This window comes from Oncorhynchus mykiss, chromosome 16 (genome assembly GCF_057628025.1).
Source record: "Oncorhynchus mykiss isolate SJ-2025 chromosome 16, ASM5762802v1, whole genome shotgun sequence".
NCBI lineage: Eukaryota > Metazoa > Chordata > Actinopteri > Salmoniformes > Salmonidae > Oncorhynchus > Oncorhynchus mykiss.
Genome location: NC_143037.1, coordinates 6,530,407 through 6,557,758, shown reverse-complemented (window position 1 = coordinate 6,557,758; position 27,352 = coordinate 6,530,407). Strand labels below are relative to the sequence as shown.

The 27,352-nt window shown below is 44.8% G+C and overlaps 2 protein-coding genes across 3 annotated transcripts in view; one reads left to right on the top strand and one right to left on the bottom strand.

Moving 5' to 3' along the window:
• Positions 1 to 6,402: 6,402 nt before the first annotated feature.
• Positions 6,403 to 16,041, top strand: pla2g12b (phospholipase A2, group XIIB). Of its 2 annotated transcripts, none has more exons than XM_021564612.3 (4): positions 6,403 to 7,958; positions 9,363 to 9,439; positions 14,544 to 14,709; positions 15,449 to 16,041. In XM_021564612.3, the coding sequence occupies exons 1-4, from the start codon at positions 7,241 to 7,243 to the stop codon at positions 15,565 to 15,567; spliced, it is 1,080 nt and encodes a 359-aa protein (XP_021420287.3). In that variant the 5' UTR covers positions 6,403 to 7,240; the 3' UTR covers positions 15,568 to 16,041. The 2 variants fall into 2 exon arrangements, with proteins under 2 accessions (XP_021420287.3, XP_036801947.2); XM_036946052.2 differs by having other exon boundaries at positions 6,507 to 7,958; positions 9,363 to 9,451.
• A 4,400-nt stretch (positions 16,042 to 20,441) lies between these two features.
• Positions 20,442 to 27,352, bottom strand: part of oit3 (oncoprotein induced transcript 3) — a 31,016-nt gene continuing 24,105 nt past the window's right edge. The window contains exons 11-12 of the mRNA XM_036946051.2: positions 23,913 to 24,012; positions 20,442 to 23,797 (exon numbers count right to left, since the gene is read on the bottom strand). Of these exons, the coding sequence (XP_036801946.1) occupies positions 23,627 to 23,797; positions 23,913 to 24,012 (271 nt within the window). The 3' untranslated portion in view covers positions 20,442 to 23,626. The remainder of the gene's footprint in view (positions 23,798 to 23,912; positions 24,013 to 27,352) is intronic.

Genomic DNA, 27,352 nt, shown 5'->3' with positions numbered 1-27,352 from the left:
AGACCCTCCTGTAGGTTTCAACTCCAACCCTGTTCCTAGAGAGAAACCCTCCTGTAGGTTATAACTCCAACCCTGTTCCTGGAGAGAAACCCTCCTGTAGGTTTCAACTCCAACCCTGTTCCTAGAGAGACACCCTCCTGTAGGTTTCAACTCCAACCCTGTTCCTGGAGAGACACCCTCCTGTAGGTTTCAACTCCAGCCCTGTTCCTGGAGAGACACCCTCCTGTAGGTTTCAACTCCAACCCTGTTCCTGGAGAGACACCCTCCTGTAGGTTTCAACTCCAACCCTGTTCCTGGAGAGAAACCCTCCTGTAGGTTTCAACTCCAACCCTGTTCCTGGAGAGAGACCCTCCTGTAGGTTTCAACTCCAACCCTGTTCCTGGAGAGAAACCCTCCTGTAGGTTTCAACTCCAACCCTGTTCCTGGAGAGCTACCCTCCTGTAGGTTTCAACTCCAACCCTGTTCCTGGAGAGAGACCCTCCTGTAGGTTTCAACTCCAACCCTGTTCCTGGAGAGCTACCCTCCTGTAGGTTTCAACTCCAACCCTGTTCCTGGAGAGACACCCTCCTGTAGGTTTCAACTCCAACCCTGTTCCTGGAGAGAAACCCTCCTGTAGGTTTCAACTCCAACCCTGTTCCTGGAGAGAGACCCTCCTGTAGGTTTCAACTCCAACCCTGTTCCTGGAGAGAAACCCTCCTGTAGGTTTCAACTCCAACCCTGTTCCTGGAGAGCTACCCTCCTGTAGGTTTCAACTCCAACCCTGTTCCTGGAGAGAGACCCTCCTGTAGGTTTCAACTCCAACCCTGTTCCTGGAGAGAAACCCTCCTGTAGGTTTCAACTCCAACCCTGTTCCTGGAGAGACACCCTCCTGTAGGTTTCAACTCAAACCCTGTTCCTAGAGAAACCCTCCTGTAGGTTTCAACTCCAACCCTGTTCCTGGAGAGCTACCCTCCTGTAGGTTTCAACTCCAACCCTGTTCCTGGAGAGCTACCCTCCTGTAGGTTTCAACTCCAACCCTGTTCCTGGAGAGCTACCCTCCTGTAGGTTTCAACTCCAACCCTGTTCCTGGAGAGAAACCCTCCTGTAGGTTTTAACTCCAACCCTGTTCCTAGAGAGACCCTCCTGTAGGTTTTAACTCCAACCCTGTTCCTGGAGAGAGACCCTCCTGTAGGTTTTAACTCCAACCCTGTTCCTGGAGAGAGACCCTCCTGTAGGTTTCAACTCCAACCCTGTTCCTGGAGAGAGACCCTCCTGTAGGTTTCAACTCCAGCCCTGTTCCTGGAGAGAGACCCTCCTGTAGGTTTCAACTCCAACCCTGTTCCTGGAGAGAAACCCTCCTGTAGGTTTCAACTCCAGCCCTGTTCCTGGAGAGAGACCCTCCTGTAGGTTTCAACTCCAACCCTGTTCCTAGAGAGACACCCTCCTGTAGGTTTCAACTCCAACCCTGTTCCTGGAGAGACACCCTCCTGTAGGTTTCAACTCCAACACTGTTCCTGGAGAGAAACCCTCCTGTAGGTTTTAACTCCAACCCTGTTCCTGGAGAGTCACCCTCCTGTAGGTTTCAACTCCAACCCTGTTCCTGGAGAGACACCCTCCTGTAGGTTTCAACTCCAACACTGTTCCTGGAGAGAAACCCTCCTGTAGGTTTCAACTCCAACCCTGTTCCTAGAGAGAGACCCTCCTGTAGGTTTCAACTCCAACACTGTTCCTAGAGAGACACCCTCCTGTAGGTTTCAACTCCAACCCTGTTCCTGGAGACACACCCTCCTGTAGGTTTCAACTCCAACCCTGTTCCTGGAGAGACACCCTCCTGTAGGTTTCAACTCCAACCCTGTTCCTAGAGAGACACCCTCCTGTAGGTTTCAACTCCAACCCTGTTCCTGGAGAGACACCCTCCTGTAGGTTTCAACTCCAACACTGTTCCTAGAGAGAGACCCTCCTGTAGGTTTCAACTCCAACCCTGTTCCTAGAGAGACACCCTCCTGTAGGTTTCAACTCCAACCCTGTTCCTAGAGAGACACCCTCCTGTAGGTTTCAACTCCAACCCTGTTCCTGGAGAGACACCCTCCTGTAGGTTTCAACTCCAACCCTGTTCCTGGAGAGACACCCTCCTGTAGGTTTCAACTCCAACACTGTTCCTAGAGAGAGACCCTCCTGTAGGTTTCAACTCCAACCCTGTTCCTGGAGAGAGACCCTCCTGTAGGTTTCAACTCCAACCCTGTTCCTGGAGAGAAACCCTCCTGTAGGTTTCAACTCCAACCCTGTTCCTGGAGAGTCACCCTCCTGTAGGTTTCAACTCCAGCCCTGTTCCTGGAGAGCTACCCTCCTGTAGGTTTCAACTCCAACCCTGTTCCTGGAGAGAAACCCTCCTGTAGGTTTCAACTCCAACCCTGTTCCTGGAGAGAGACCCTCCTGTAGGTTTCAACTCCAACCCTGTTCCTGGAGAGATACCCTCCTGTAGGTTTCAACTCCAACCCTGTTCCTGGAGAGATACCCTCCTGTAGGTTTCAACTCCAACCCTGTTCCTGGAGAGTCACCCTCCTGTAGGTTTTAACTCCAACCCTGTTCCTAGAGAGAGACCCTACTGTAGGTTTCAACTCCAACCCTGTTCCTAGAGAGAGACCCTCCTGTAGGTTTCAACTCCAACCCTGTTCCTGGAGAGCTACCCTCCTGTAGGTTTTAACTCCAACCCTGTTCCTGGAGAGACACCCTCCTGTAGGTTTCAACTCCAACCCTGTTCCTGGAGAGACACCCTCCTGTAGGTTTCAACTCCAACCCTGTTCCTGGAGAGACACCCTCCTGTAGGTTTCAACTCCAACCCTGTTCCTGGAGAGACACCCTCCTGTAGGTTTCAACTCCAACCCTGTTCCTGGAGAGAGACCCTCCTGTAGGTTTCAACTCCAACCCTGTTCCTAGAGAGAGACCCTCCTGTAGGTTTCAACTCCAACCCTGTTCCTAGAGAGAGACCCTCCTGTAGGTTTTAACTCCAACCCTGTTCCTAGAGAGAGACCCTCCTGTAGGTTTTAACTCCAACACTGTTCCTGGAGAGAGACCCTCCTGTAGGTTTCAACTCCAACCCTGTTCCTGGAGAGAGACCCTCCTGTAGGTTTCAACTCCAACCCTGTTCCTGGAGAGAGACCCTCCTGTAGGTTTCAACTCCAACCCTGTTCCTGGAGAGACACCCTCCTGTAGGTTTTAACTCCAACCCTGTTCCTGGAGAGAGACCCTCCTGTAGGTTTCAACTCCAACCCTGTTCCTGGAGAGAGACCCTCCTGTAGGTTTCAACTCCAACCCTGTTCCTGGAGAGACACCCTCCTGTAGGTTTCAACTCCAACCCTGTTCCTGGAGAGACACCCTCCTGTAGGTTTTAACTCCAACCCTGTTCCTGGAGAGCTACCCTCCTGTAGGTTTCAACTCCAACCCTGTTCCTGGAGAGCTACCCTCCTGTAGGTTTCAACTCCAACCCTGTTCCTGGAGAGAAACCCTCCTGTAGGTTTCAACTCCAACCCTGTTCCTGGAGAGAGACCCTCCTGTAGGTTTCAACTCCAACCCTGTTCCTGGAGAGAGACCCTCCTGTAGGTTTCAACTCCAACCCTGTTCCTGGAGAGCTACCCTCCTGTAGGTTTCAACTCCAACCCTGTTCCTGGAGAGAAACCCTCCTGTAGGTTTCAACTCCAACCCTGTTCCTGGAGAGAGACCCTCCTGTAGGTTTCAACTCCAACCCTGTTCCTGGAGAGAGACCCTCCTGTAGGTTTCAACTCCAACCCTGTTCCTGGAGAGAGACCCTCCTGTAGGTTTCAACTCCAACCCTATTCCTGGAGAGAGACCCTCCTGTAGGTTTCAACTCCAACCCTGTTCCTGGAGAGAGACCCTCCTGTAGGTTTCAACTCCAACCCTGTTCCTAGAGAGAGACCCTCCTGTAGGTTTCAACTCCAACCCTGTTCCTAGAGAGAGACCCTCCTGTAGGTTTCAACTCCAACCCTGTTCCTAGAGAGAGACCCTCCTGTAGGTTTCAACTCCAACCCTGTTCCTGGAGAGACACCCTCCTGTAGGTTTCAACTCCAACCCTGTTCCTGGAGAGACACCCTCCTGTAGGTTTCAACTCCAACCCTGTTCCTGGAGAGCTACCCTCCTGTAGGTTTTAACTCCAACACTGTCTCTGGAGAGAGACCCTCCTGTAGGTTTCAACTCCAACCCTGTTCCTGGAGAGAGACCCTCCTGTAGGTTTCAACTCCAACCCTGTTCCTGGAGAGCTACCCTCCTGTAGGTTTCAACTCCAACCCTGTTCCTGGAGAGAAACCCTCCTGTAGGTTTTAACTCCAACCCTGTTCCTGGAGAGAGACCCTCCTGTAGGTTTCAACTCCAACCCTGTTCCTGGAGAGCTACCCTCCTGTAGGTTTCAACTCCAACCCTGTTCCTGGAGAGACACCCTCCTGTAGGTTTCAACTCCAACCCTGTCCCTGGAGAGAAACCCTCCTGTAGGTTTCAACTCCAACCCTGTACCTGGAGAGCTACCCTCCTGTAGGTTTCAACTCCAACCCTGTTCCTAGAGAGCTACCCTCCTGTAGGTTTCAACTCCAACCCTGTTCCTGGAGAGAGACCCTCCTGTAGGTTTCAACTCCAACCCTGTTCCTGGAGAGAGACCCTCCTGTAGGTTTCAACTCCAACCCTGTTCCTGGAGAGAGACCCTCCTGTAGGTTTCAACTCCAACCCTGTTCCTGGAGAGAGACCCTCCTGTAGGTTTCAACTCCAACCCTGTTCCTAGAGAGTCACCCTCCTGTAGGTTTCAACTCCAACCCTGTTCCTGGAGAGAAACCCTCCTGTAGGTTTCAACTCCAACCCTGTTCCTGGAGAGAAACCCTCCTGTAGGTTTCAACTCCAACCCTATTCCTAGAGAGTCACCCTCCTGTAGGTTTCAACTCCAACCCTGTTCCTGGAGAGAAACCCTCCTGTAGGTTTCAACTCCAACCCTGTTCCTGGAGAGAAACCCTCCTGTAGGTTTCAACTCCAACCCTGTTCCTGGAGAGAGACCCTCCTGTAGGTTTCAACTCCAACCCTGTTCCTGGAAAGAAACCCTCCTGTAGGTTTCAACTCCAACCCTGTTCCTAGAGAGTCACCCTCCTGTAGGTTTCAACTCCAACCCTGTTCCTGGAGAGAAACCCTCCTGTAGGTTTCAACTCCAACCCTGTTCCTGGAGAGAAACCCTCCTGTAGGTTTCAACTCCAACCCTGTTCCTGGAGAGAAACCCTCCTGTAGGTTTCAACTCCAACCCTATTCCTAGAGAGTCACCCTCCTGTAGGTTTCAACTCCAACCCTGTTCCTGGAGAGAAACCCTCCTGTAGGTTTCAACTCCAACCCTGTTCCTGGAGAGAAACCCTCCTGTAGGTTTCAACTCCAACCCTGTTCCTGGAGAGAGACCCTCCTGTAGGTTTCAACTCCAACCCTGTTCCTGGAGAGAAACCCTCCTGTAGGTTTCAACTCCAACCCTGTTCCTGGAGAGAAACCCTCCTGTAGGTTTCAACTCCAACCCTGTTCCTGGAGAGAAACCCTCCTGTAGGTTTCAACTCCAACCCTGTTCCTGGAGAGAGACCCTCCTGTAGGTTTCAACTCCAACCCTGTTCCTGGAAAGAAACCCTCCTGTAGGTTTCAACTCCAACCCTGTTCCTGGAAAGAAACCCTCCTGTAGGTTTCAACTCCAACCCTGTTCCTGGAGAGAGACCCTCCTGTAGGTTTCAACTCCAACCCTGTTCCTAGAGAGTCACCCTCCTGTAGGTTTCAACTCCAACCCTGTTCCTAGAGAGTCACCCTCCTGTAGGTTTCAACTCCAACCCTGTTCCTGGAGAGAGACCCTCCTGTAGGTTTCAACTCCAACCCTGTTCCTAGAGAGTCACCCTCCTGTAGGTTTCAACTCCATGTCATTTAAACAAAATAATAAAATGTGATGTGATGACGTTGAATCAATGTGTCTTTTTTTCACCCAACTTTTGACCTAAATCTCACATAACACGGTGAGATTATTTGTTGATTTCAAATTGAATTCACATTAGAGGACAAACTCAACCAAATGTTTTATCAAAACTAGACGTTGAACTGACGTCTGTGCCCAGTGGGCTTTATCTAGACCAAATGAGGTGCTTGTTGGCAGTGATACTAATGACTAAACTGCGACTCAGAGGAACTGATTGTATCAGTATCTCCCCTTTCCACAATGAGGTCTGTACTGCAAACAAGGTGATAGATATAGTGCACTATTTTTCACCAGGGGCGCATAGGGCTCTGGTCAAAATTAGTGCGCTAAATAGGGAATAGGGTGCCCTTTGTGACACAGCAGAGAGAAGCGATAATGGGGTACTGTATCAGCAGGAACATGAGCATAACTCTCAATAAACACCAGAGGGCAGCAGAGAGACGTGCTCTATCACAATGGTGGAATGGATTTATTATTGGATTTTTATAAACACGTTGACAAACTAATTTCCCCTTAGGCTGGCTTCCGGGTTGGATGTGCGCCGTGTTAAAAGAAGCAGTGCGGCTTGGTTGGGTTGTGTATCGGAGGACGCATGACTTTCAACCTTCGTCTCTCCCGAGCCCGTACGGGAGTTGTAGCGATGAGACAAGATCGTAGCTACTACAACAATTGGATACTGAGAAATTGGGAAGAAAAATGGGGGTCAAATTCCCCCCCAAAAAAAGAAAGCGCTCATGTTCAAGATGGCGTGGAAAGGTTCTATGTAAATATTCACAATTTCTATGATATAATCTGTACAGAATCTCCGACAGCATTGCACAATGTACTTTTTAATGTGATCGTTTGCTTCTGCTATTAGATGAAGCACGGTGATAACGCATTAAGTTGTTGTATAAGTAGATGGTTGAAAACATAGTGATATTAGGATAATATCAATAAATAAATCAATAGGATTAGCATTAGGATTTCAACAAACTTCTGGCTGTCTTTTTGAATGGGTGAAAAAAATATTTAAATTTCATTGGATCAACGTCTTAATTAAACATTACCCACTTTTACACGTTGAAATGACGTGGTGTGCCCAGTGGGAAAGGATTATTGACCTTTGAACCCAGCATCGATTTGTCTGTGCCTTGCTGTCTCCCTGACCTAATCAGTGGCCAAAGTCCCCTCTGCCTCTCACACAGACACAGTCAGTACTCTCAGAGTCTGTTTAAATGTGGACGTCTTCCTCTCAGACGAACCTGCGCAGTGACTTTCTACCAGGCCACCATGCTTCCCCGTACCGTATCCTTCCTCCTGCTCTTCATCTTCCTCTCCTCTGGGATGTCTGCTTCTCTGGTCAGCAGGACGACCCGCGAAGAGGACGGCCCTCCTGCTGTTCCGACCTCGTTCAGGGTTGCCACCTCTGCTGCTGTAGGTGTTCCGTCGGAGGTTGATACCGTGCAGGCAGGTGGCCCGGTCGTTGATGATACTCCTTCAGCTGAGGCTGTGGCAGAAGCCCTAGTGACAAATGAGCCTGTTACAGATGCCGCTGTAGCTGACGAGGTTGTAGCCGAAGAGCCGGTTGAGGACACCCCAGTTGCTGATGCTCTGGTAGCAGATGCCCCTGTAGACGCCTTTATCATAACAGAAGAAGAAACAGAGGCCCTGATAACAGAAGCAATGATTAAAGAGTTGTCTGCCCGGGTGGAGAAGGAAGACCTCGCTGAAGAGACAGAGATTCAAGACGCCATCTTGAAAGAGTTGGCTGACCGGGAGACCCTTGGGAAGGCAGTGGAGGAGCCCATTGAAGAAGCAGCAGAGGCATATGCTCCAGGGGAGGATCCAGCCAGCTCTGAGATACTTGTCTTCGAAGCCCAGGAAGAGGACTCTGGATGGGGGTTGGCTTCCGTCAGAGAGAGCCTCCAGGCAGCCAACGGATACTTTGACTCTCTTGTGGAACTGATGGGGGGACGCAATGGAGTGTGTCAATACAGGTGCAAATACGGTAAGGATGAGACGGGGGTTGTGTGTAATTGAAATTTAAAGGTAATTTCAGATTGAGCCGCCATATGCAGCATTTACCAGCGTTGACCGTGTGAATGCAGTCTCCGCAAATGCGATAACATTGCCTTTAAACGTCAATTGTGCTATAGTGCTGAACTTCCGCAATGAATTCAATCCCTGAATGTAACTAAAACCACAATGCTGAGTGTAACTAAAACCAAGATGCTGAATGTAACTAAAACCAAGATGCTGAATGTAACTAAAACCAAGATGCTGAATGTAACTAAAACCAAGATGCTGATTGTAACTAAAACCAAGATGCTGAATGTAACTAAAACCAAGATGCTGAATGTAATTAAAACCAAGATGCTGAATGAAACTAAAACCAAGATGTTGAATGTAACTAAAACCACGATGCTGAATGTAATTAAAACCAAGATGCTGAATGAAACTAAAACCAAGATGTTGAATGTAACTAAAACCAAGATGCTGAATGTAACTAAAACCTAGATGCTGAATGTAACTAAAATCTAGATGCTGAATGTAACCAAAACCAAGATGCTGAATGTAACTAAAACCTAGATGCTGACTGCTATCCTTGACCCAGTATAGAGTCAAACTTGATTTCCTAAATAACAGATCACATTGTACCCATTCAGGCTATTACAAATAAAGACCACCGGTTAGGCTTCTCTCTGTCTCTCTCTCCCCTCTGTGTTCATCTGTTTATCATACTTATGGTCAATAGTAATTGATTGAACTGTTTGGCTGTTTACTAACATGAGGCCCATTCGTCAATAGACGTATATTCTCATGTTATCCATCTGTGATATTGATGAGAGAGGTATAGCCGAGGTCAGTGTTAACATGTTTACATTACATTAATAATAGATCACTTCAGTGATATAGATTGACCAGATGACTGAGGTATAGTACCCATCAGACCATAGTTAGTACAGCATGACCTACAGGTTCAATTCCAATATCCACACTAGCCTAATACATTTCTCCATATCCTAAAGTTAAGGCTATTATGGATATCAGTAGAGTAGCATACCCAACACATTGCGGTCATTCTAAGAATGTGCTAGGATATAATCACCATGACTACGCTACGTTCCAATATCCACACTAGCCTAATACATTTCTCCATGTCCTAAAGTTAAGGCTATTATGGATATCAGTAGAGTAGTACCATATACTAGTATGGACAATGGAATGGGGATAACTGATAGAACTGTAAAATAGATATTTTGCTGAAGTACTTTTAAAAGGTCCCATCAATAAATTTCACCATAGAGTGCTGAACGTTACATTTGTGATTATTGATAACAACTTCTCTTAATTAATATTTGGATAATCTGCACAAGGGTTGGATTAAAAGTTGTTTATATTTCCTTATCAGGTAAAACACCTGTGCATCGCTATGGTTACGTGACCCCAGAGCCCAACGGTTGCAGCTCCAACCTCCTAGGATTCCAGGTACCAGACGGTGTATGTTTCCTGTCACTAACTACAGGCTGTTTGTTATACAGTACTAATACGTAAACTGTAGGCTGCTGTCTATTCATACAATACATATTAGACGTTTAGGGCTGTATATAGAACCCTCTGTGGAAAGGGTTCTACATGGAACCCAAAAGGGTTCTACCTGGAGTCAAAAGGGTTCTACATGGAGTCATAAGGGTTCTCCTATGGTGACAGATGAAGCCTTTTAAATATGTAGAGAACACATCACTATATAGTGTATAAATCCCTAAGTATAAATCCCTATGTAGAGTATGCATCCCTATATAGTGTATAAATCCCCATGTAGAGTATAAATCCCTATATAGTGTATAAATCCCTATGTAGAGTATACATCACTATATAGTGTATAAATCCCTATGTAGAGTATAAATCCCTATATAGTGTATAAATCCCTATGTAGAGTATACATCACTATATAGTGTATAAATCCCTATGTATAAATCCCCATGTAGAGTATAAATCCCTATATAGTGTATAAATCCCTATGTAGAGTATGCATCACTATATAGTGTATAAATCCCTATGTATAAATCCCCATGTAGAGTATAAATCCCTATATAGTGTATAAATCCCTGTATAGTGTATAAATCCCCATGTAGAGTATAAATCCCTATATAGTGAATAAATCCCCATGTAGAGTATAAATCCCTATATAGTGTATAAATCCCTATATAGTGTATACATCCTTATATATATCTGAGATCCCCAAAGATTGGAAAGCTGTCGCGGTCATCCCCTCTTCAAAGGGGGAGACACTCTAGACCCAAACAGTTATAGACCTGTATCCATCCTGCCCTGCCTTTCTAAAATCTTTGAAAGTTAACAAACAGATCACCGTCCATTTCGAATCCCACCGTACCTTCTCCATGATGCAATCTAGTTTCCGAGCTGGTCATGGGTGCACCTCAGCCACGCTCAAGGTCCTAAACGATATCATAACCGCCATCGATAAAAGACAGTACTGTGCAGCTGTATTCATCGACCTGGCCAAGACTTTCTACTCTGTCAATCACGCATTCTTATCGTCAGATTCAATAGCCTTGGCTTCTCAAATGACTGCCTCGCCTGCTTCACCAACTACTTCTCAGAGTTCAGTGTGTCAACCTGGAGGGCCTGTTGTCCGGACATCTGGCAGTCTCTATTGGGGTTCCACAGGGTTCAATCCTCGGGCCGACTCTCTTCTCTGAATACATCAATGATGTCGCTCATGCTGCTGGTGATTCTCTGATCCACCTCTACGCAGACGACAGCATTCTGTATACTTCTGGCCCTTCTTTGGACATTGTGCTAACAAACCTCCAAACAAGCTTCAATGCAATACAACACTCCTAATGTGGCCTCCAACTGCTTTTAAATGCTAGTAAAACTAAGAGCATGCTCTTCAAATGATCGCTGCCCGCACCCTCCCGTCCAACTAGCATCACTACTCGAGACGGTTCTGACCTAGAATATGTGGACAACTACAAACACCTAGGTGTCTGGTTAGACTGTAAACTCTCCTTCCAGACTCACATTAAGCATCTCCAATCCAAAATGAAATCTAGAATTGGCTTCCTATTTCGTAATAAAGCCTCCTTCACTCATGCTGCCAAACATACCCTCGTAAAACTGACCATCCTACCGATCCTCGACTTCGGCGATGTCATTTACAAAATAGCCTCCAACACTCTACTCAGAAAATTGGATGCAGTCAATCACAGTGCCATCCGTTTTGTCACCAAAGCCCCATATACTACCCACCACTGCGACCTGTATGCTATTGTTGGCTGGTTCTCACTACATATCCAAACCCACTGGTTCCAGGTCATCTATAAGTCTTTGCTAGGTAAAGCCTTTGCTAGGTAAAGCCCCACCTTATCTCAGCTCACTGGTCACCATAGCAACACCCACCCGTAGCACGCACTCCAGCAGGTATATTTCACTGGTCACCCCCAAAGCCAACACTTCCTTTGGCCGCCTTTCCTTCCAGTTCTCTGCTGCCAATGACTGGAACGAATTGCCAAAATCTCTGAGGCTGGAGTCTAATATCTCCCTCTCTAACTTCAAGCATCAGCTGTCAGAGCAGCTCACCGATTACTGAGCCCATCTGTAAATATCACACCCAACTACCTCCTCCCCATGTTGTTACTTATCCTCTTGCTCTTTTGCACCCCAGTATCTCTACTTGCACATCATCATCTGCACATCTATCACTCCCGTATTAATGCTAAATTGTAATTATTTCACCTCTATGGCCTATTTATTGCCTTACCTCCCTACTCTTCTACATTTGCACACACTGTTCATAGATTTTTATATTTTTCTTTTCTATTGTGTTTTTGACTGTACGTTTGATTTATATATTACTCTGTTTGTGTCGCACTGCTTTGCTTTATCTTGGCCAGGTCGCAGTTGTAAATGAGAATGTGTTCTCAACTGGCCTACCTGGTTAAATAAAGGTGTTCTCGACTGGCCTACCTGGTTAAATAAAGGTGAAATATATATAAAATAAATACAAAAATATAGTGTATAAATCCCTATGTAGAGTATACATCCCTATATAGTGTATAAATCCCTATATAGTGTATGATTCCCTATATAGTGTATACATCCCTATATAGTGTATACATCCCTATATAGTGTATGATTCCCTATATAGTGTATACATCCCTATATAGTGTATGATTCCCTATATAGTGTATAAATCCCTATGTAGAGTATACATCCCTATATAGTGTATAAATCGCTATATAGTGTATGATTCCCTATATAGTGTATGAATCCCTATATAGTGTGTAAATCCCTATATAGTATATAAATCCCTATATAGTGTATAAATCCCTATATAGTGTGTAAATTCCTATATAGTGTGTAAATTCCTATATAGCGTGTAAATCCCTATAGTGTATAAATCCCTATAGTGTATAAATCCCTATATAGTGTATAAATCCCTATATAGTGTGTAAATCCCTATATAGTGTATAAATCCCTATATAGTGTGTAAATCCATATATAGTGTATAAATCCCTATAGAGTGTATACATCCCTATATAGTGTATAAATCCCTATATAGTGTGTAAATCCCTAACCACCTCCGTCTTACAGAGACTGGACTCTGTTTATCATGCAGCCTCCTCTGTCTGACAGAGACTGGACTCTGTTTATCATGCAGCCTCCTCTGTCTTACAGAGACTGGACTCAGTTTATCATGCATCCTTGCGCTTTATTACAAATGCCAAGTCCCTCACCCACCATTGCACATTGTACCAAGTGGTAGGTTGGACATCAATTTATACATGTAGAAAGATACATTTGTATGTGTTCATCAAGAAAGCCCTTTTGGGTAAACTCCCTCTTTACCTCTGTAGTCTGGTCTCCTTCACCACCAGCAGTTACCATACCAGGTCTGCTAGGTGGTTGCTACTTAAAGTCCCCAGGACATTCACAGTATTAGGCAAGACTGCCTTCTCTTGTGCACCAGAGGCATGGAATAGTCAATAATCCATGCTTCATCTAGATATGTTAGTGCCACTGAATGAATTTAAAATATTGACGTGAGACTCTGTTACAGAGGAGTGTAAATGCTTTATTTTAGGCTGGATCATGTTGTATTGTTGTATGTTTTAATTCTGTCATGTATTGATTGTTGTATGTTTTAATTCTGTCATGTATTGATTGTTGTATGTTTTAATTCTGTCATGTATTTATTGTTGTATGTTTTAATTCTGTCATGTATTGATTGTTGTATGTTTTAATTCTGTCATGTATTGATTGTTGTATTGTTGTATGTTTTAATTCTGTCATGTATTAATTGTTGTATGTTTTAATTCTGTCATGTATTGATTGTTGTATTGTTGTATGTTTTAATTCTGTCATGTATTGATTGTTGCTGCCTTCTTGGCCAGGTCTCACTTGAAAAAGAGACTCTTTTCCAGGTTAAATAAAGTATAGAATGTATAAATCCCTATATAGAATGTATAAATCCCTATATATAGAATGTATAAATCCCTATATAGAATGTATAAATCCCTATATATAGAATGTATAAATCCCTATATAGAATGTATAAATCCCTATAAATAGAATGTATAAATCCCTATATATAGAATGTATAAATCCCTATATAGAATGTATACATCCCTATATATAGAATGTATAAATCCCTATATAGAATGTATAAATCCCTATATATAGAATGTATAAATCCCTATATAGAATGTATAAATCCCTATATATAGAATGTATAAATCCCTATATAGAATGTATAAATCCCTATAAATAGAATGTATAAATCCCTATATATAGAATGTATAAATCCCTATATATAGAATGTATAAATCCCTATATAGAATGTATACATCCCTATATATAGAATGTATAAATCCCTATATAGAATGTATAAATCCCTATATATAGAATGTATAAATCCCTATATATAGAATGTATAAATCCCTATATATAGAATGTATAAATCCCTATATAGAGAATGTATAAATCCCTATATAGAGAATGTATAAATCCCTATAAATAGAATGTATAAATCCCTATATAGAATGTATACATTCCTATATATATAGAATGTATAAATCCCTATATATAGAATGTATAAATCCTTATATAGAATGTATAAATCCCTATATATAAAATTTATAAATCCCTATATATAAAATGTATAAATCCCTATATAGAATGTATAAATCCTTATATAGAATGTATAAATCCCTATATATAAAATGTATAAATCCCTATATAGAATGTATAAATCCTTATATAGAATGTATAAATCCCTATATAGAATATATAAATCCTTATATAGAATGTATAAATCCTTATATAGAATGTATAAATCCCTATATATAGAATGTATAAATCCCTATATATAATGTATAAATCCCTATATAGAATGTATAAATCCCTATATATAGAATGTATAAATCCCTATATAGAATGTATAAATCCCTATATATATATATAGAATGTATAAATCCCTATATATATAGAATGTATAAATCCCTATAAATAGAATGTATAAATCCCTATATAGAATATTTAAATCCTATGTATTATCCCAACACAGTTTGACATTGGCATCCCAGCCATGACTCAGTGCTGTAACCAGCTGGACAGTTGCTACGACACCTGTGGCTCCAACAAGTACCGCTGTGACTCCAAGTACCGCTGGTGTCTCCACGCTATCTGCTCTGACCTGAAGAAAAGCTTGGGGTTCGTGTCAAAGGTCAAAGGTGAGTTACTGTAGCCACGGGAGTATATACTCTCCTCCGCTCACTGACGTAGGCACTCACTCTCTTGAGCCAGCATGTTGGAAAAATCTGCCGTTCTGCCCTTGAGCAAGGCTGTTGACCCCCAACAACAATTGCTACCCGGCAGCCGATGACGTGGACGTCGATTAAGGCAGCCCCCCACACACCTCTCTGATTCAGACACATTTCAGTTGAATTCATTCAGTTGTACAACTGACTAGGTTTCGCCACGTCAGAAATCAGCTCAATGTAACGGATGAATCCATAGACTCTAACCACTTCTGGGGAAATTGGAAAACGCTAAACAAACAACATGAATAGTTATCTATCCAAAATGGAGATGTATGGATAAACCACTTCTCCAATCTTTTTGGCTCTATAACAAAGAACAAACAGCAAAAACCTGAACATGATCAAATACAGATCTCTCTCTCATCATAGCCCCTCTCGCTCACTCTCAATTCAATTTAAGGGCTTTATTGGCATGGGAAAACGTATGCTAACATTGCCAAAGCAAGTGAAGTAGATAATATACAAAAGTTAAATCAACAATAAAAATGAACAGTAAACATTACACTCACAGAAGTTCCAAAAGAATAAAGACATTTCAAATGTCATATTATGTCTATATACAGTGTTGTAACGATGTGCAAATAGTTATTAAAAGTACAAAAGGGAAAATAATCTCTCTCAACCTTCTGTATCTCTCCCCCCCGCTCAGCCTGTGAGACCGTAGCAGATGCTCTGTACAACACTGTGTGGACGCTGGGCTGCAGATCCTTCATGAACAGCCAGAGGGAAGCATGTTACTGTGAGGGAGAGGAGAGGGACGAGCTGTAGAGGACCAGGCTGGGACACAACACAACACTAGTCAACACGAGAGAAAGCTGGGAGGAGAGGGACGCGCTATAGAGGACCAGGCTGGGACACAACACAACACTAGTCAACACGAGAGAAAGCTGGGAGGAGAGGGACGAGTTGTAGAGGACCAGGCTGGGACACAACACAACACTACTCAACACGAGAGAAAGCTGGGAGGAGAGGGACGCGCTATAGAGGACATGCAGGACAATATCCTCTTGCGAGAATCATCAATGGAAAGGGTGCTTGGAACTCAACATGGATTCATACAGTGGGACTTCACACCACACAAATTAGAATATTACTTTATTATTAACTTAGAAAATATAACAATTTTTCTATTACCACATGAAAACACGACAGAGGCTTTAGGCTTGATGAGGAAAGCCCTAACAAGACTTTACCAATGAGTTAATAGTGGTTATTGTGTAGAATAAAAAATACTAACCCGAATGTAGCGTCGTGTCACACTGTCTTTATCTAACTTCTACCTATTTCTATTTTCTGAAACTTGACAGCAAATATTTATATTCCAAGTATATTTTCAGGAAAAGACTAAGACTCCCATTTAACATATTATTGTGTTATTATTTTATTAACATTACCTCAAACCCCCCCCAAAAAACAAAATCCTGATAGAGAACAGACCTTTCAGGCAGCATCATATCCCACATAAGAATACAAACTGTACCTGCTAACTGGGGCAATTTGATGTGCACTTTGTATGAAAACAAGCCCATGTCCCAAACGGCAACCTATTCCCTACAAAGTGCACTACTTTTGACCACGGCATCTTGAGGCTCTGGTCGAAAGTAGTGCACTTTGTAGGGAATAGGGACGCACTCCCGAAATAACCTAGTCTAACACAACACAAACACCAGTTAGTTGGACCTGTGCTGTTACTGACTGGCTACTTCCACAGCGCACAAATAAGTGTGTTATGTTGCGCTGTATGTTATTATGTGTGTTGAGGTCCATTGACTGATGGGGAATATCAGGCTTTTTTTGTGTTATTTTTCTATGAATAAATGAATAACTAATTATACAATGTTGATGTGATAAGTTCACTTAAGGTACTGTAGGTACAGTAGTGGTATACAGTAGTGGTATACTGTAGTGGTATACTGTAGTGGTATACAGTAGTGGTATAGAGTGGTGGTATAGAGTGGTGGTATAGAGTAGTGGTATACTGTAGTGGTATAGAGTGGTGGTATACTGTAGTGGTATACTGTAGTGGTATAGAGTGGTGGTATAGAGTGGTGGTATTCTGTAGTGGTATACTGTAGTGGTATACTGTAGTGGTATAGAGTGTTGGTATAGAGTGGTGGTATACAGTAGTGGTATACTGTAGTGGTATAGAGTGGTGGTATAGAGTAGTGGTATATTGTAGTGGTATAGAGTAGGCGTATACAGTAGTGGTAAAGAGTGGTGGTATACTGTAGTGGTGTACAGAGTGGTGGTATACAGTAGTGGTATAGAGTGGTGGTATACAGTAGTGGTATAGAGTGGTGGTATACTGTAGTGGTATAGAGTGGTGGTATACTGTAGTGGTATACTGTAGTGGTATAGAGTGGTGGTATAGAGTGGTGGTATACTGTAGTGGTATAGAGTGGTGGTATACTGTAGTGGTATACTGTAGTGGTATAGAGTGGTGGTATAGAGTGGTGGTATACTGTAGTGGTGTACAGAGTGGTGGTATACAGTAGTGGTATAGAGTGGTGGTATACAGTAGTGGTATAGAGTGGTGGTATACTGTAGTGGTATAGAGTGGTGGTATACTGTAGTGGTATACTGTAGTGGTATAGAGTGGTGGTATAGAGTGGTGGTATACTGTAGTGGTATACAGTAGTGGTATACTGTAGTGGTATACTGTAGTGGTATAGAGTGGTGGTATAGAGTGGTGGTATACTGTAGTGGTATACAGTAGTGGTATAGAGTAGTGGTATACAGTAGTGGTATACTGTAGTGGTATACTGTAGTGGTATAGAGTGGTGGTATACAGTAGTGGTATACTGTAGTGGTATAGAGTGGTGGTATACAGTAGTGGTATAGAGTGGTGGTATACTGTAGTGGTATACAGTAGTGGTATACTGTAGTGGTATACAGTAGTGGTATACTGTAGTGGTATACTGTAGTGGTATAGAGTGGTGGTATACAGTAGTGGTATACTGTAGTGGTATAGAGTAGTGGTATACTGTAGTGGTATACAGTAGTGGTATACTGTAGTGGTATACTGTAGTGGTATAGAGTGGTGGTATACAGTAGTGGTATATTGTAGTGGTATAGAGTGGTGGTATACTGTAGTGGTATACAGTAGTGGTATACTGTAGTGGTATACTGTAGTGGTATAGAGTGGTGGTATAGAGTAGGCGTATACAGTAGTGGTAAAGAGTGGTGGTATACTGTAGTGGTGTACAGAGTGGTGGTATACAGTAGTGGTATAGAGTGGTGGTATAGAGTGGTGGTATACAGTAGTGGTATAGAGTGGTGGTATACTGTAGTGGTATAGAGTGGTGGTATACTGTAGTGGTATACTGTAGTGGTATAGAGTGGTGGTATACTGTAGTGGTATACTGTAGTGGTATAGAGTGGTGGTATACAATAGTGGTATACTGTAGTGGTATAGAGTAGTGGTATACAGTGGTGGTATACTGTAGTGGTATAGAGTGGTTGTATACAATAGTGGTATACTGTAGTGGTATAGAGTAGTGGTATACAGTGGTGGTATACTGTAGTGGTATAGAGTGGTGGTATACTGTAGTGGTATAGAGTGTTGGTATAGAGTGGTGGTATACAGTAGTGGTATACTGTAGTGGTATAGAGTGGTGGTATAGAGTAGTGGTATATTGTAGTGGTATAGAGTAGGCGTATACAGTAGTGGTAAAGAGTGGTGGTATACTGTAGTGGTGTACAGAGTGGTGGTATACTGTAGTGGTATACAGTAGTGGTATACTGTAGTGGTATACTGTAGTGGTATAGAGTGGTGGTATACAGTAGTGGTATATTGTAGTGGTATAGAGTGGTGGTATACTGTAGTGGTATACAGTAGTGGTATACTGTAGTGGTATACTGTAGTGGTATAGAGTGGTGGTATAGAGTAGGCGTATACAGTAGTGGTAAAGAGTGGTGGTATACTGTAGTGGTGTACAGAGTGGTGGTATACAGTAGTGGTATAGAGTGGTGGTATAGAGTGGTGGTATACAGTAGTGGTATAGAGTGGTGGTATACTGTAGTGGTATAGAGTGGTGGTATACTGTAGTGGTATACTGTAGTGGTATAGAGTGGTGGTATACTGTAGTGGTATACTGTAGTGGTATAGAGTGGTGGTATACAATAGTGGTATACTGTAGTGGTATAGAGTAGTGGTATACAGTGGTGGTATACTGTAGTGGTATAGAGTGGTTGTATACAATAGTGGTATACTGTAGTGGTATAGAGTAGTGGTATACAGTGGTGGTATACTGTAGTGGTATACTGTAGTGGTATAGAGTGGTGGTATACTGTAGTGGTATAGAGTGTTGGTATAGAGTGGTGGTATACAGTAGTGGTATACTGTAGTGGTATAGAGTGGTGGTATAGAGTAGTGGTATATTGTAGTGGTATAGAGTAGGCGTATACAGTAGTGGTAAAGAGTGGTGGTATACTGTAGTGGTGTACAGAGTGGTGGTATACAGTAGTGGTATAGAGTGGTGGTATACAGTAGTGGTATAGAGTGGTGGTATACTGTAGTGGTATAGAGTGGTGGTATACTGTAGTGGTATACTGTAGTGGTATAGAGTGGTGGTATAGAGTGGTGGTATACTGTAGTGGTATAGAGTGGTGGTATACTGTAGTGGTATACTGTAGTGGTATAGAGTGGTGGTATAGAGTGGTGGTATACAGTAGTGGTATAGAGTGGTGGTATACTGTAGTGGTATAGAGTGGTGGTATACTGTAGTGGTATACTGTAGTGGTATAGAGTGGTGGTATACTGTAGTGGTATACTGTAGTGGTATAGAGTGGTGGTATACAATAGTGGTATACTGTAGTGGTATAGAGTAGTGGTATACAGTGGTGGTATACTGTAGTGGTATAGAGTGGTTGTATACAATAGTGGTATACTGTAGTGGTATAGAGTAGTGGTATACAGTGGTGGTATACTGTAGTGGTATACTGTAGTGGTATAGAGTGGTGGTATACTGTAGTGGTATACAGTAGTGGTATAGAGTAGTGGTATAGAGTAGTGGTATAGAGTGGTGGTATACAGTGGTGATTTCTAGTCATGATACACCACATGTTTTCAGTTAATACTCATCAGGGTTTTTCAATGAGCTCCTCCTGGTGTCAGTCGTTCTGCTCTCTTTATCAACCTGGGGTGTCAGTCGTTCTGCTCTCTTTATCAACCTGGGGTGTCAGTCGTTCTGCTCTCTTTATTAACCCGGGGTGTCAGTCGTTCTGCTCTCTTTATTAACCTGGGGTGTCAGTCGTTCTGCTGTCTTTATTAACCCGGGGTGTCAGTCGTTCTGCTCTCTTGTCAAGCCAAACACGACAACTCTATAAGAAGTTGGCAAGAGAGCATAAACAGACTGGCAGTCAGGCTAGCTCTCCATACATCGGTTATATACTGTAAATTACACTGTTTGTCCATGGATATTACATATGTTCTTACTACACTTACACTGCATTCTGAAAGTATTCAGACCCCTTGACTTTTTTCACATTTTGTTACGTTACAGCATTATTCTAAAATGTATTAAATAGTTTTTTTCCCCCTCATCAATTCACACACAATAATGACATCACAATACCCCATAATGACATCACAATACCCCATAATGACATCACAATACCCCATAAAAAAAAGCAAGAACAGGTTTAGAATGTATTTTTTTATTTCATTTTATACACAGAAATATCAGATTTACAAATTCAGACCCTTTCCTCAGTACTTTCTTGAAGCACCTTTGGCAGCATCGAGTCTTCTTGGGTATGATGCTACGAGCTTGGCACACCTTTTTTGGGGGAGTTTATCCCATTCTTCTTCACAGATCCTCTCAAGCTCTGTCAGGTTGGATGGGGAGTGTCGCTGCACAGCTATTTTCAGATCTCTCCAGAGATGTTCGATCTGGTTCAAGTCCGGGCTCTGGCTGGGCCACTCAAGGACATTCAGAGACTTGTCCCGAAGCCACTCCTGCGTTGTCTAGGCTGTGTGCTTAGGGTTGTTGTCCTGTTGGAAGGTGAACCTTCACCCCAATCTGAGGTCCTGAGCAAGTTTTCATTAAGGATATCTCTGTACTTTGCTCCGTTCATCTTTCCCTCGATCCTGACTAGTCTCCCATTCCCTGCCACTGAAAAGCATCCCCACAGCATGATGCTGTCACCACCATGCTTCACCGTAGGAATGGTGCCAGGTTTCCTCCAGACGTCACACTTGGCATTCAGGCCAAAGAGTCTAATCTTGGTTTCATCAGATCAGAGAATCTTGTTTCTCATCTCATCTGAGACCTTTAGGTGCCTTTAGGCAAACTTCAAGTGGGCTGTTATGTGCCTTTTACTGAGGAGTGGATTCCATTTGGCCACTATCATAAAGGCCTGATTGGTGGAGTACTGCAGTGGAAGATTCTCCCATCTCCACAGAGAAACTCTGGAGCTCTGTCAGAGTGACCATCAGGTTCTCGGTCACCTCCCTGACCAAGGCCCTTCTCCCCCGATTGCTCAGTTTGGCCGGGCGGCCAGCTCTAGGAAGAGTCTTGATGGTTCCAAACTTCTTACATTTAATAATAATGGAGGCCACTGTGTTCTTGTGGACCTTCAATGCTGCAGAAATGTTTTGGTACCCTTCCCCAGATCTGTGCCTCGACACAATCCTGTCTAGGAGTGCTACTGACAATTCCTCATCGCTTGGTTTTTGCACTGTCAACTGTGGGACCGTATATAGACAGGTGTGTGCCTTTCCAAATAATTTACCACAGGTGGACTCCAAGTTGTAGAAAAATCTTAAGGATGATCAATGGAAACAGGATGCACCTGAGCTCAATGTCGAGTCTCATAGCAAAGGGTCTGAATATTGATGTAAATAAGGTATTTCTGTTTTTATTATTAATACATTTGCAAATAAATGTCTAAAAACCTGTTTTTGTTTTGTCATTATAGGGTAGTGTGTGTAGATTGATGAGAAAAAAAGGGATTTTAATACATTTTAGAATAAGGCTGTAACGTAACAAAATGTGGAAAAAGTGAAGGACACTGGTATAAACCAGTACATTGGAATGAAATAAATCTACATTTTCTAACCTTTATATTTAACTAGGCAAGTCAGGCATCTACGTACAGGCATGGCCTGTAAACAAGTCATCAGGCTTGAGAAACGCATCTTGCAAAACTCACTGACCTAGTTTAGGATCTGTCATCTTGTAGTACGACTGACAAATTGCAAACCCCAGCTCCTCAAGCCTTTCAAACGATTTCTAATAGAACTGCCAATCACTTTAATGTGTGAGGAGATTGTGCTCGAGGGCCAAGTGGCTAAGATATAGGAATGTGTTTCAATTGGCACCCTATTCCCCTATGGGCTCTGATCAAATACAGTGCACTATATAGGAAATAGGGTGCGATTTGGAACGTAAGCATATATATATATATTGATGTGCTGTATTTACTAGGGAGACTGACATAAGGGAGTTAGAGGATACAGTGCATTACTGAGGGATGTGTGGCCTGGCCTACATCAATGACTGAAAGTCAGGACTTGATTTGACTAATTGATTTGGTTTAACCAGGAGAGTGTCTGATGGTTCTCTTCACCTTCTGAGTCGTGTAAGTGGTCATGGTAAATTAGTGACAGGTGGATGTCATCATGTCCTTTCCGACTGAACCACGAGGCCTCTCAAACTCAACTCTGGACCTAGATGCCAGTTCCACTGCTCTCCCCCATAGTGCCCCTCTAATCAGGGACTGGTTTAGACCTGGGACACCAGGTGGGTGATTCCCCTCTAATCAGGGACTGGTTTAGACCTGGGACACCAGGTGAGTAATTCCTCTCTAATCAGGGACTAATTTAGACCGGGGACACCAGGTGGGTAATTCCCCTCTAATCAGGGACTGGTTTAGACCTGGGACACCAGGTGGGTGATTGCCCTCTAATCAGGGACTGGTTTAGACCTGGGACACCAGGTGAGTAATTCCTCTCTAATCAGGGACTAATTTAGACCGGGGACACCAGGTGGGTAATTCCCCTCTAATCAGGGACTGGTTTAGACCTGGGACACCAGGTGGGTGATTCCCCTCTAATCAGGTACTGATTTAGACCTGGGACACCAAGTGGGGGAAATGAATGATCAGGTAGAACAGACAACCAGCAGACTCCGGAGCTGTATGGGTCCTCACACAGAGCATTATTGATTCTGCAGCGCTTCACTCTAGGGCCTGGTGGTGGTGGTGGTGGTGGTGGTGGTGGTGGCCTGGTGGTGGTGGCCTGGTGGTGGTGGCCTGGTGGTGGTGGTGGTCTGGTGGTCTGGTGGTGGTGGTGGCCTGGTGGTGGTGGTGGCCTGGTGGTGGCCTGGTGGTGGTGGTGGCCTGGTGGTGGCCTGGTGGTGGTGGTGGTGGTTGTGGTGGTGGTGGTGGCCTGGTGGTGGTGGCCTGGTGGTGGTGGTGGTGGCCTGGTGGTGGTGGCCTGGTGGTGGTGGTGGCCTGGTGGTGGTGGTGGTGGTGGCCTGGTGGTGGTGGTGGTGGTGGCCTGGTGGTGGTGGTGGCCTGGTGGTGGTGGTGGCCTGGTGGTGGTGGTGGTGGCCTGGTGGTGGTGGTGGCCTGGTGGTGGTGGTGGTGGTCTGGTGGCCTGGTGGTGGTGGTGGCCTGGTGGTGGTGGTGGCCTGGTGGTGGCGGCGGTGGTCTGATGTCTCAGTCTGGCAGAATGTGTATGGGTCCTCCACTCAGGAGACAATGCTGGTCATGCTCCTACAATATCTATCTCTATATCTATTGTATCTATTTCTATGTTTGCAGTGGTGCAGTGGTGAGATGGCCTGAAGGTGGTATGGAGGTGCCACGGCGGTCTGATGTCTCAGTCTGGCAAGATGCGTATGGGTCCTCCACTCAGCACGTGATGCTGGTCCCAGTCCTCCTGTTCCTCCTCAGTCCTCCACAGTTCCCGACGAAGACGCCCTCTACAGCCCTGAGAACAGCGGGAGTCTCCTGCCCCACACACCAACACACGACAGTGCAGGAACACCTCCTGTTGACACACACGCAGATAGACACGTGGATACGCACGTAGATACAGAACATAGACACGTACACACATATACTGAACTGGCCAGCTGGCTCCCGGGGTGTCTGTTCTTACTGACCTTGTTGTCCTTGCCAACAAACTTGAAGACAGGAACCTGGTAGTGTTTGGATAGCTGGTCCTTAGCAGAGTACTGGCGCACCATTTCATCTGAGATACACCTAAACACACATTATAGGGTTAGAGAGGAGGAGAGAAGAGGAAATAGGGGAGAGAGGGGAGGAGGGAAGGGAGAAGGGGAGGAGGGAGAGAGGAGGGGAAGTGGGGAGAGAAGAGGAGAGGGGGAGGAGGGAAGGGAGAAGGGGAGGAGCGAGAGAGGGGGGGTAGGGGAGGCGGGAGAGAGGAGGGGAAGTGGGGAGAGACGAGGAGGGAGAGGAGGAAGGGAGTAGGGGAAGGGGAGAAAGAAAAGAAGTGGAGGAGGGGGAGGGGAGGGGGGAGGGAGAGAGGAGGGGAGGGGAGGAGGGAGAGAGGCGGGGAGGAGGGAGAGAGGTGGGGAGAGAAGAGGGGAAGGGGAGGAGGGAGAGTGGAGGGGAAGGGGAGGAGGGAGAGTGGAGGGGAGGAGGGAGAGAGGAGGGGAGGAGGGAGAGAGGAGGGAGAGAGGAGGGGAGGAGGGAGAGAGGAGGGGAGGAGGGGAGGGGGGGAGCAGGGGAAGGGGAGGAGGGAGAGTGGAGGGGAAGGGGAGGAGGGAGAGTGGAGGGGAGAGAAGAGGGGAAGGGGAGGGGGGAGAGAAGAGGGGAGAGAAGAGGAGGAGGGATAGGAGGGGAGAGAAGAGGAGGAGGGATAGGAGGGGTGGGATGAGGGGAGGTGAGGAGAGAAGATGAGGTGGTGATCAGAGAGAGAGGAGGGGCAGTGTGGAGAGAAGAGGAGTAGGGGAGGAGGGAGAGAAGGGGAGGAGGGGAAGTGGGGAGAGAAGAGGAGTAGGGGAGGAGGGAGAGAGCAGGGGAGGTGGGGAGAGAAGAGGAGTAGGGGAGGAGGAGAGGGGCACAATGAGGGCAGGATATTATAGGAGGAGATGATAGTTATGCTGACAACCCATACCCTGTTTTAACAAGCTACTCCGTCTTAACACAATACCCACTGATCCATACCCTGTTTTAACAAGCCACTCCATCTTAACACAATACCCACTGACCCATACCCTGTTTTAACAAGCTACTCCATCTTAACACAATACCCACTGATCCATACCATGTTTTAACAAGCTACTCCGTCTTAACACAATACCCACTGACCCATACCCTGTTTTAACAAGCCACTCCATCTTAACACAATACCCACTGACCCATACCCTGTTTTAACAAGCCACTCCATCTTAACACAATACCCACTGACCCATACCCTGTCTTAACAAGCTACTCCATCTTAACACAATACCCACTGACCCATACCCTGTTTTAACAAGCTACTCCATCTTAACACAATACCCACTGATCCATACCCTGTTTTAACAAGCTACTCCATCTTAACACAATACCCACTGACCCATACCATGTCTTAACAAGCTACTCCGTCTTAACACAATACCCACTGACCCATACCCTGTCTTAACAAGCTACTCCATCACTGTTAGCTATAGCTGCCTTTATGCCTTTATAAATGGCATCCTATTCCCTATGGGCCCTGGTCTAAAGTAGTGTACTATATAGGGAATAGGGCACCTGGTCTAAAGTAGTGCACTATATAGGGAATAGGGTGCCATTCCCCATAGGGCCCTGGTCTAAAGTAGTGCACTACATAGGGAATAGGTCTAGGGCCCTGGTCTAAAGTAGTGCACTATATAGGGAATAGGGTGCCATTTGGGATGCAGGGGACTGTTTGTAAAGACATAGCTAGTGAGTGACCTCACTTTGTCAGCCAATCATGATCTTCTCTTAACAGCCCAAATGGCACCCTATTCCCTACGGGCCCTGGTCTAAAGTAGTGCACTATATAGGGAATAGGGTGCCATTCCCCATAGGGCCCTGGTCTAAAGTAGTGCACTATATAGGGAATAGGGTGCCATTCCTCATAGGGCCCTGGTCTAAAGTAGTGCACTATATAGGGAATAGGGTGCCATTCCACATAGGGCCCTGGTCTAAAGTAGTGCACTACATAGGGAATAGGGTGCCAGTCCCCAAAGGGCCCTGGTCTAAAGTAGTGCACTACATAGGGAATAGGGTGCCATTCCCCATAGGGCCCTGGTCTAAAGTAGTGCACTATATAGGGAATAGGGTGCCATTCCTCATAGGGCCCTGGTCTAAAGTAGAGGTCTTTGTGGGCTATACTCAGCCTTGTCTCAGGATGGTATGTTGGTGGTTGAAGATATCCCTCTAGTGGTGTGGGGGCTGTGCTTTGGCAAAGTGGGTGGGGTTATATCCTTCCTGTTTGGCCCTGTCCGGGGGTGTCCTCGGAGTGGGCCACAGTGTCTCCTGACCCCTCCTGTCTCAGCCTCCAGTATTTATGCTGCAGTAGTTTATGTGTCGGGGGGCTAGGGTCAGTTTGTTATATCTGGAGTACTTCTCCTGTCCTATTCGGTATCCTGTGTGAATCTAAGTGTGCGTTCTCTAATTCTCTCCTTCTCTCTTTCTCTCTCTCTGAGGACCTGAGCCCTAGGACCATGCCCCAGGACTACCTGACATGATGACTCCTTGCTGTCCCCAGTCCACCTGGCTGTGCTGCTGCTCCAGTTTCAACTGTTCTGCCTTATTATTATTCAACCATGCTGATCATTTATGAACATTTGAACATCTTGGCCATGTTCTGTTACAATCTCCACCCGGCACAGCCAGAAGAGGACTGGCCATCCCACATATGCTCTCTCTAATTCTCTCTTTCTTTCTCTCTCTCGGAGGACCTGAGCCCTAGGACCATGCCCCAGGAATACCTGACATGATGACTCCTTGCTGTCCCCAGTCCACCTGACTGTGCTGCTGCTCCAGTTTCAACTATTCTGCCTTATTATTATTCGACCATGCTGGTCATTTATGAACATTTGAACATCTTGACCATGTTTTGTTATAATCTCCACCCGGCACAGCCAGAAGAGGACTGGCCACCCCACATAGCCTGGTTCCTCTCTAGGTTTCTTCCTAGGTTTTGGCCTTTCTAGGGAGTTTTTCCTAGCCACCGTGCTTCTTCACCTGCATTGCTTGCTGTTTGGGGTTTTAGGCTGGGTTTCTGTACAGCACTTTGAGATATCAGCTGATGTACGAAGGGCTATATAAAATACATTTGATTGATATAGGGAATAGGGTGCCATTCCTCATAGGGCCCTGGTCTAAAGTAGTGCACTACATAGGGAATAGGGTGCCATTTGGGATGCAATCTCTGTGAAGTATGGAGGAGAAGTGTTTTGTTGGAAACATTTTATAGATAGTCCTGATAGAGCAGGGTGTGTGTGTGTGTTTGTATATATATATATATATATATATATATATATATATATATATATATATATATATATATATATATATATATATATGTGTGTGTGTGTGTTTGTATATAAATATGTGATATATGTGT

Coding starts and splice junctions, on each gene's coding strand:
- pla2g12b (XM_036946052.2), top strand. CDS start 7,241: ATGCTTCCCCGTACCGTATCCTTCCTCCTGCTCTTCATCTTCCTCTCC. Junction 7,959..9,362: donor TCAATACAGGTGCAAATACG/GTAAGGATGAGA, acceptor TTTCCTTATCAG/GTAAAACACCTGTGCATCGC. Junction 14,710..15,448: donor GTTCGTGTCAAAGGTCAAAG/GTGAGTTACTGT, acceptor CCCCCCGCTCAG/CCTGTGAGACCGTAGCAGAT.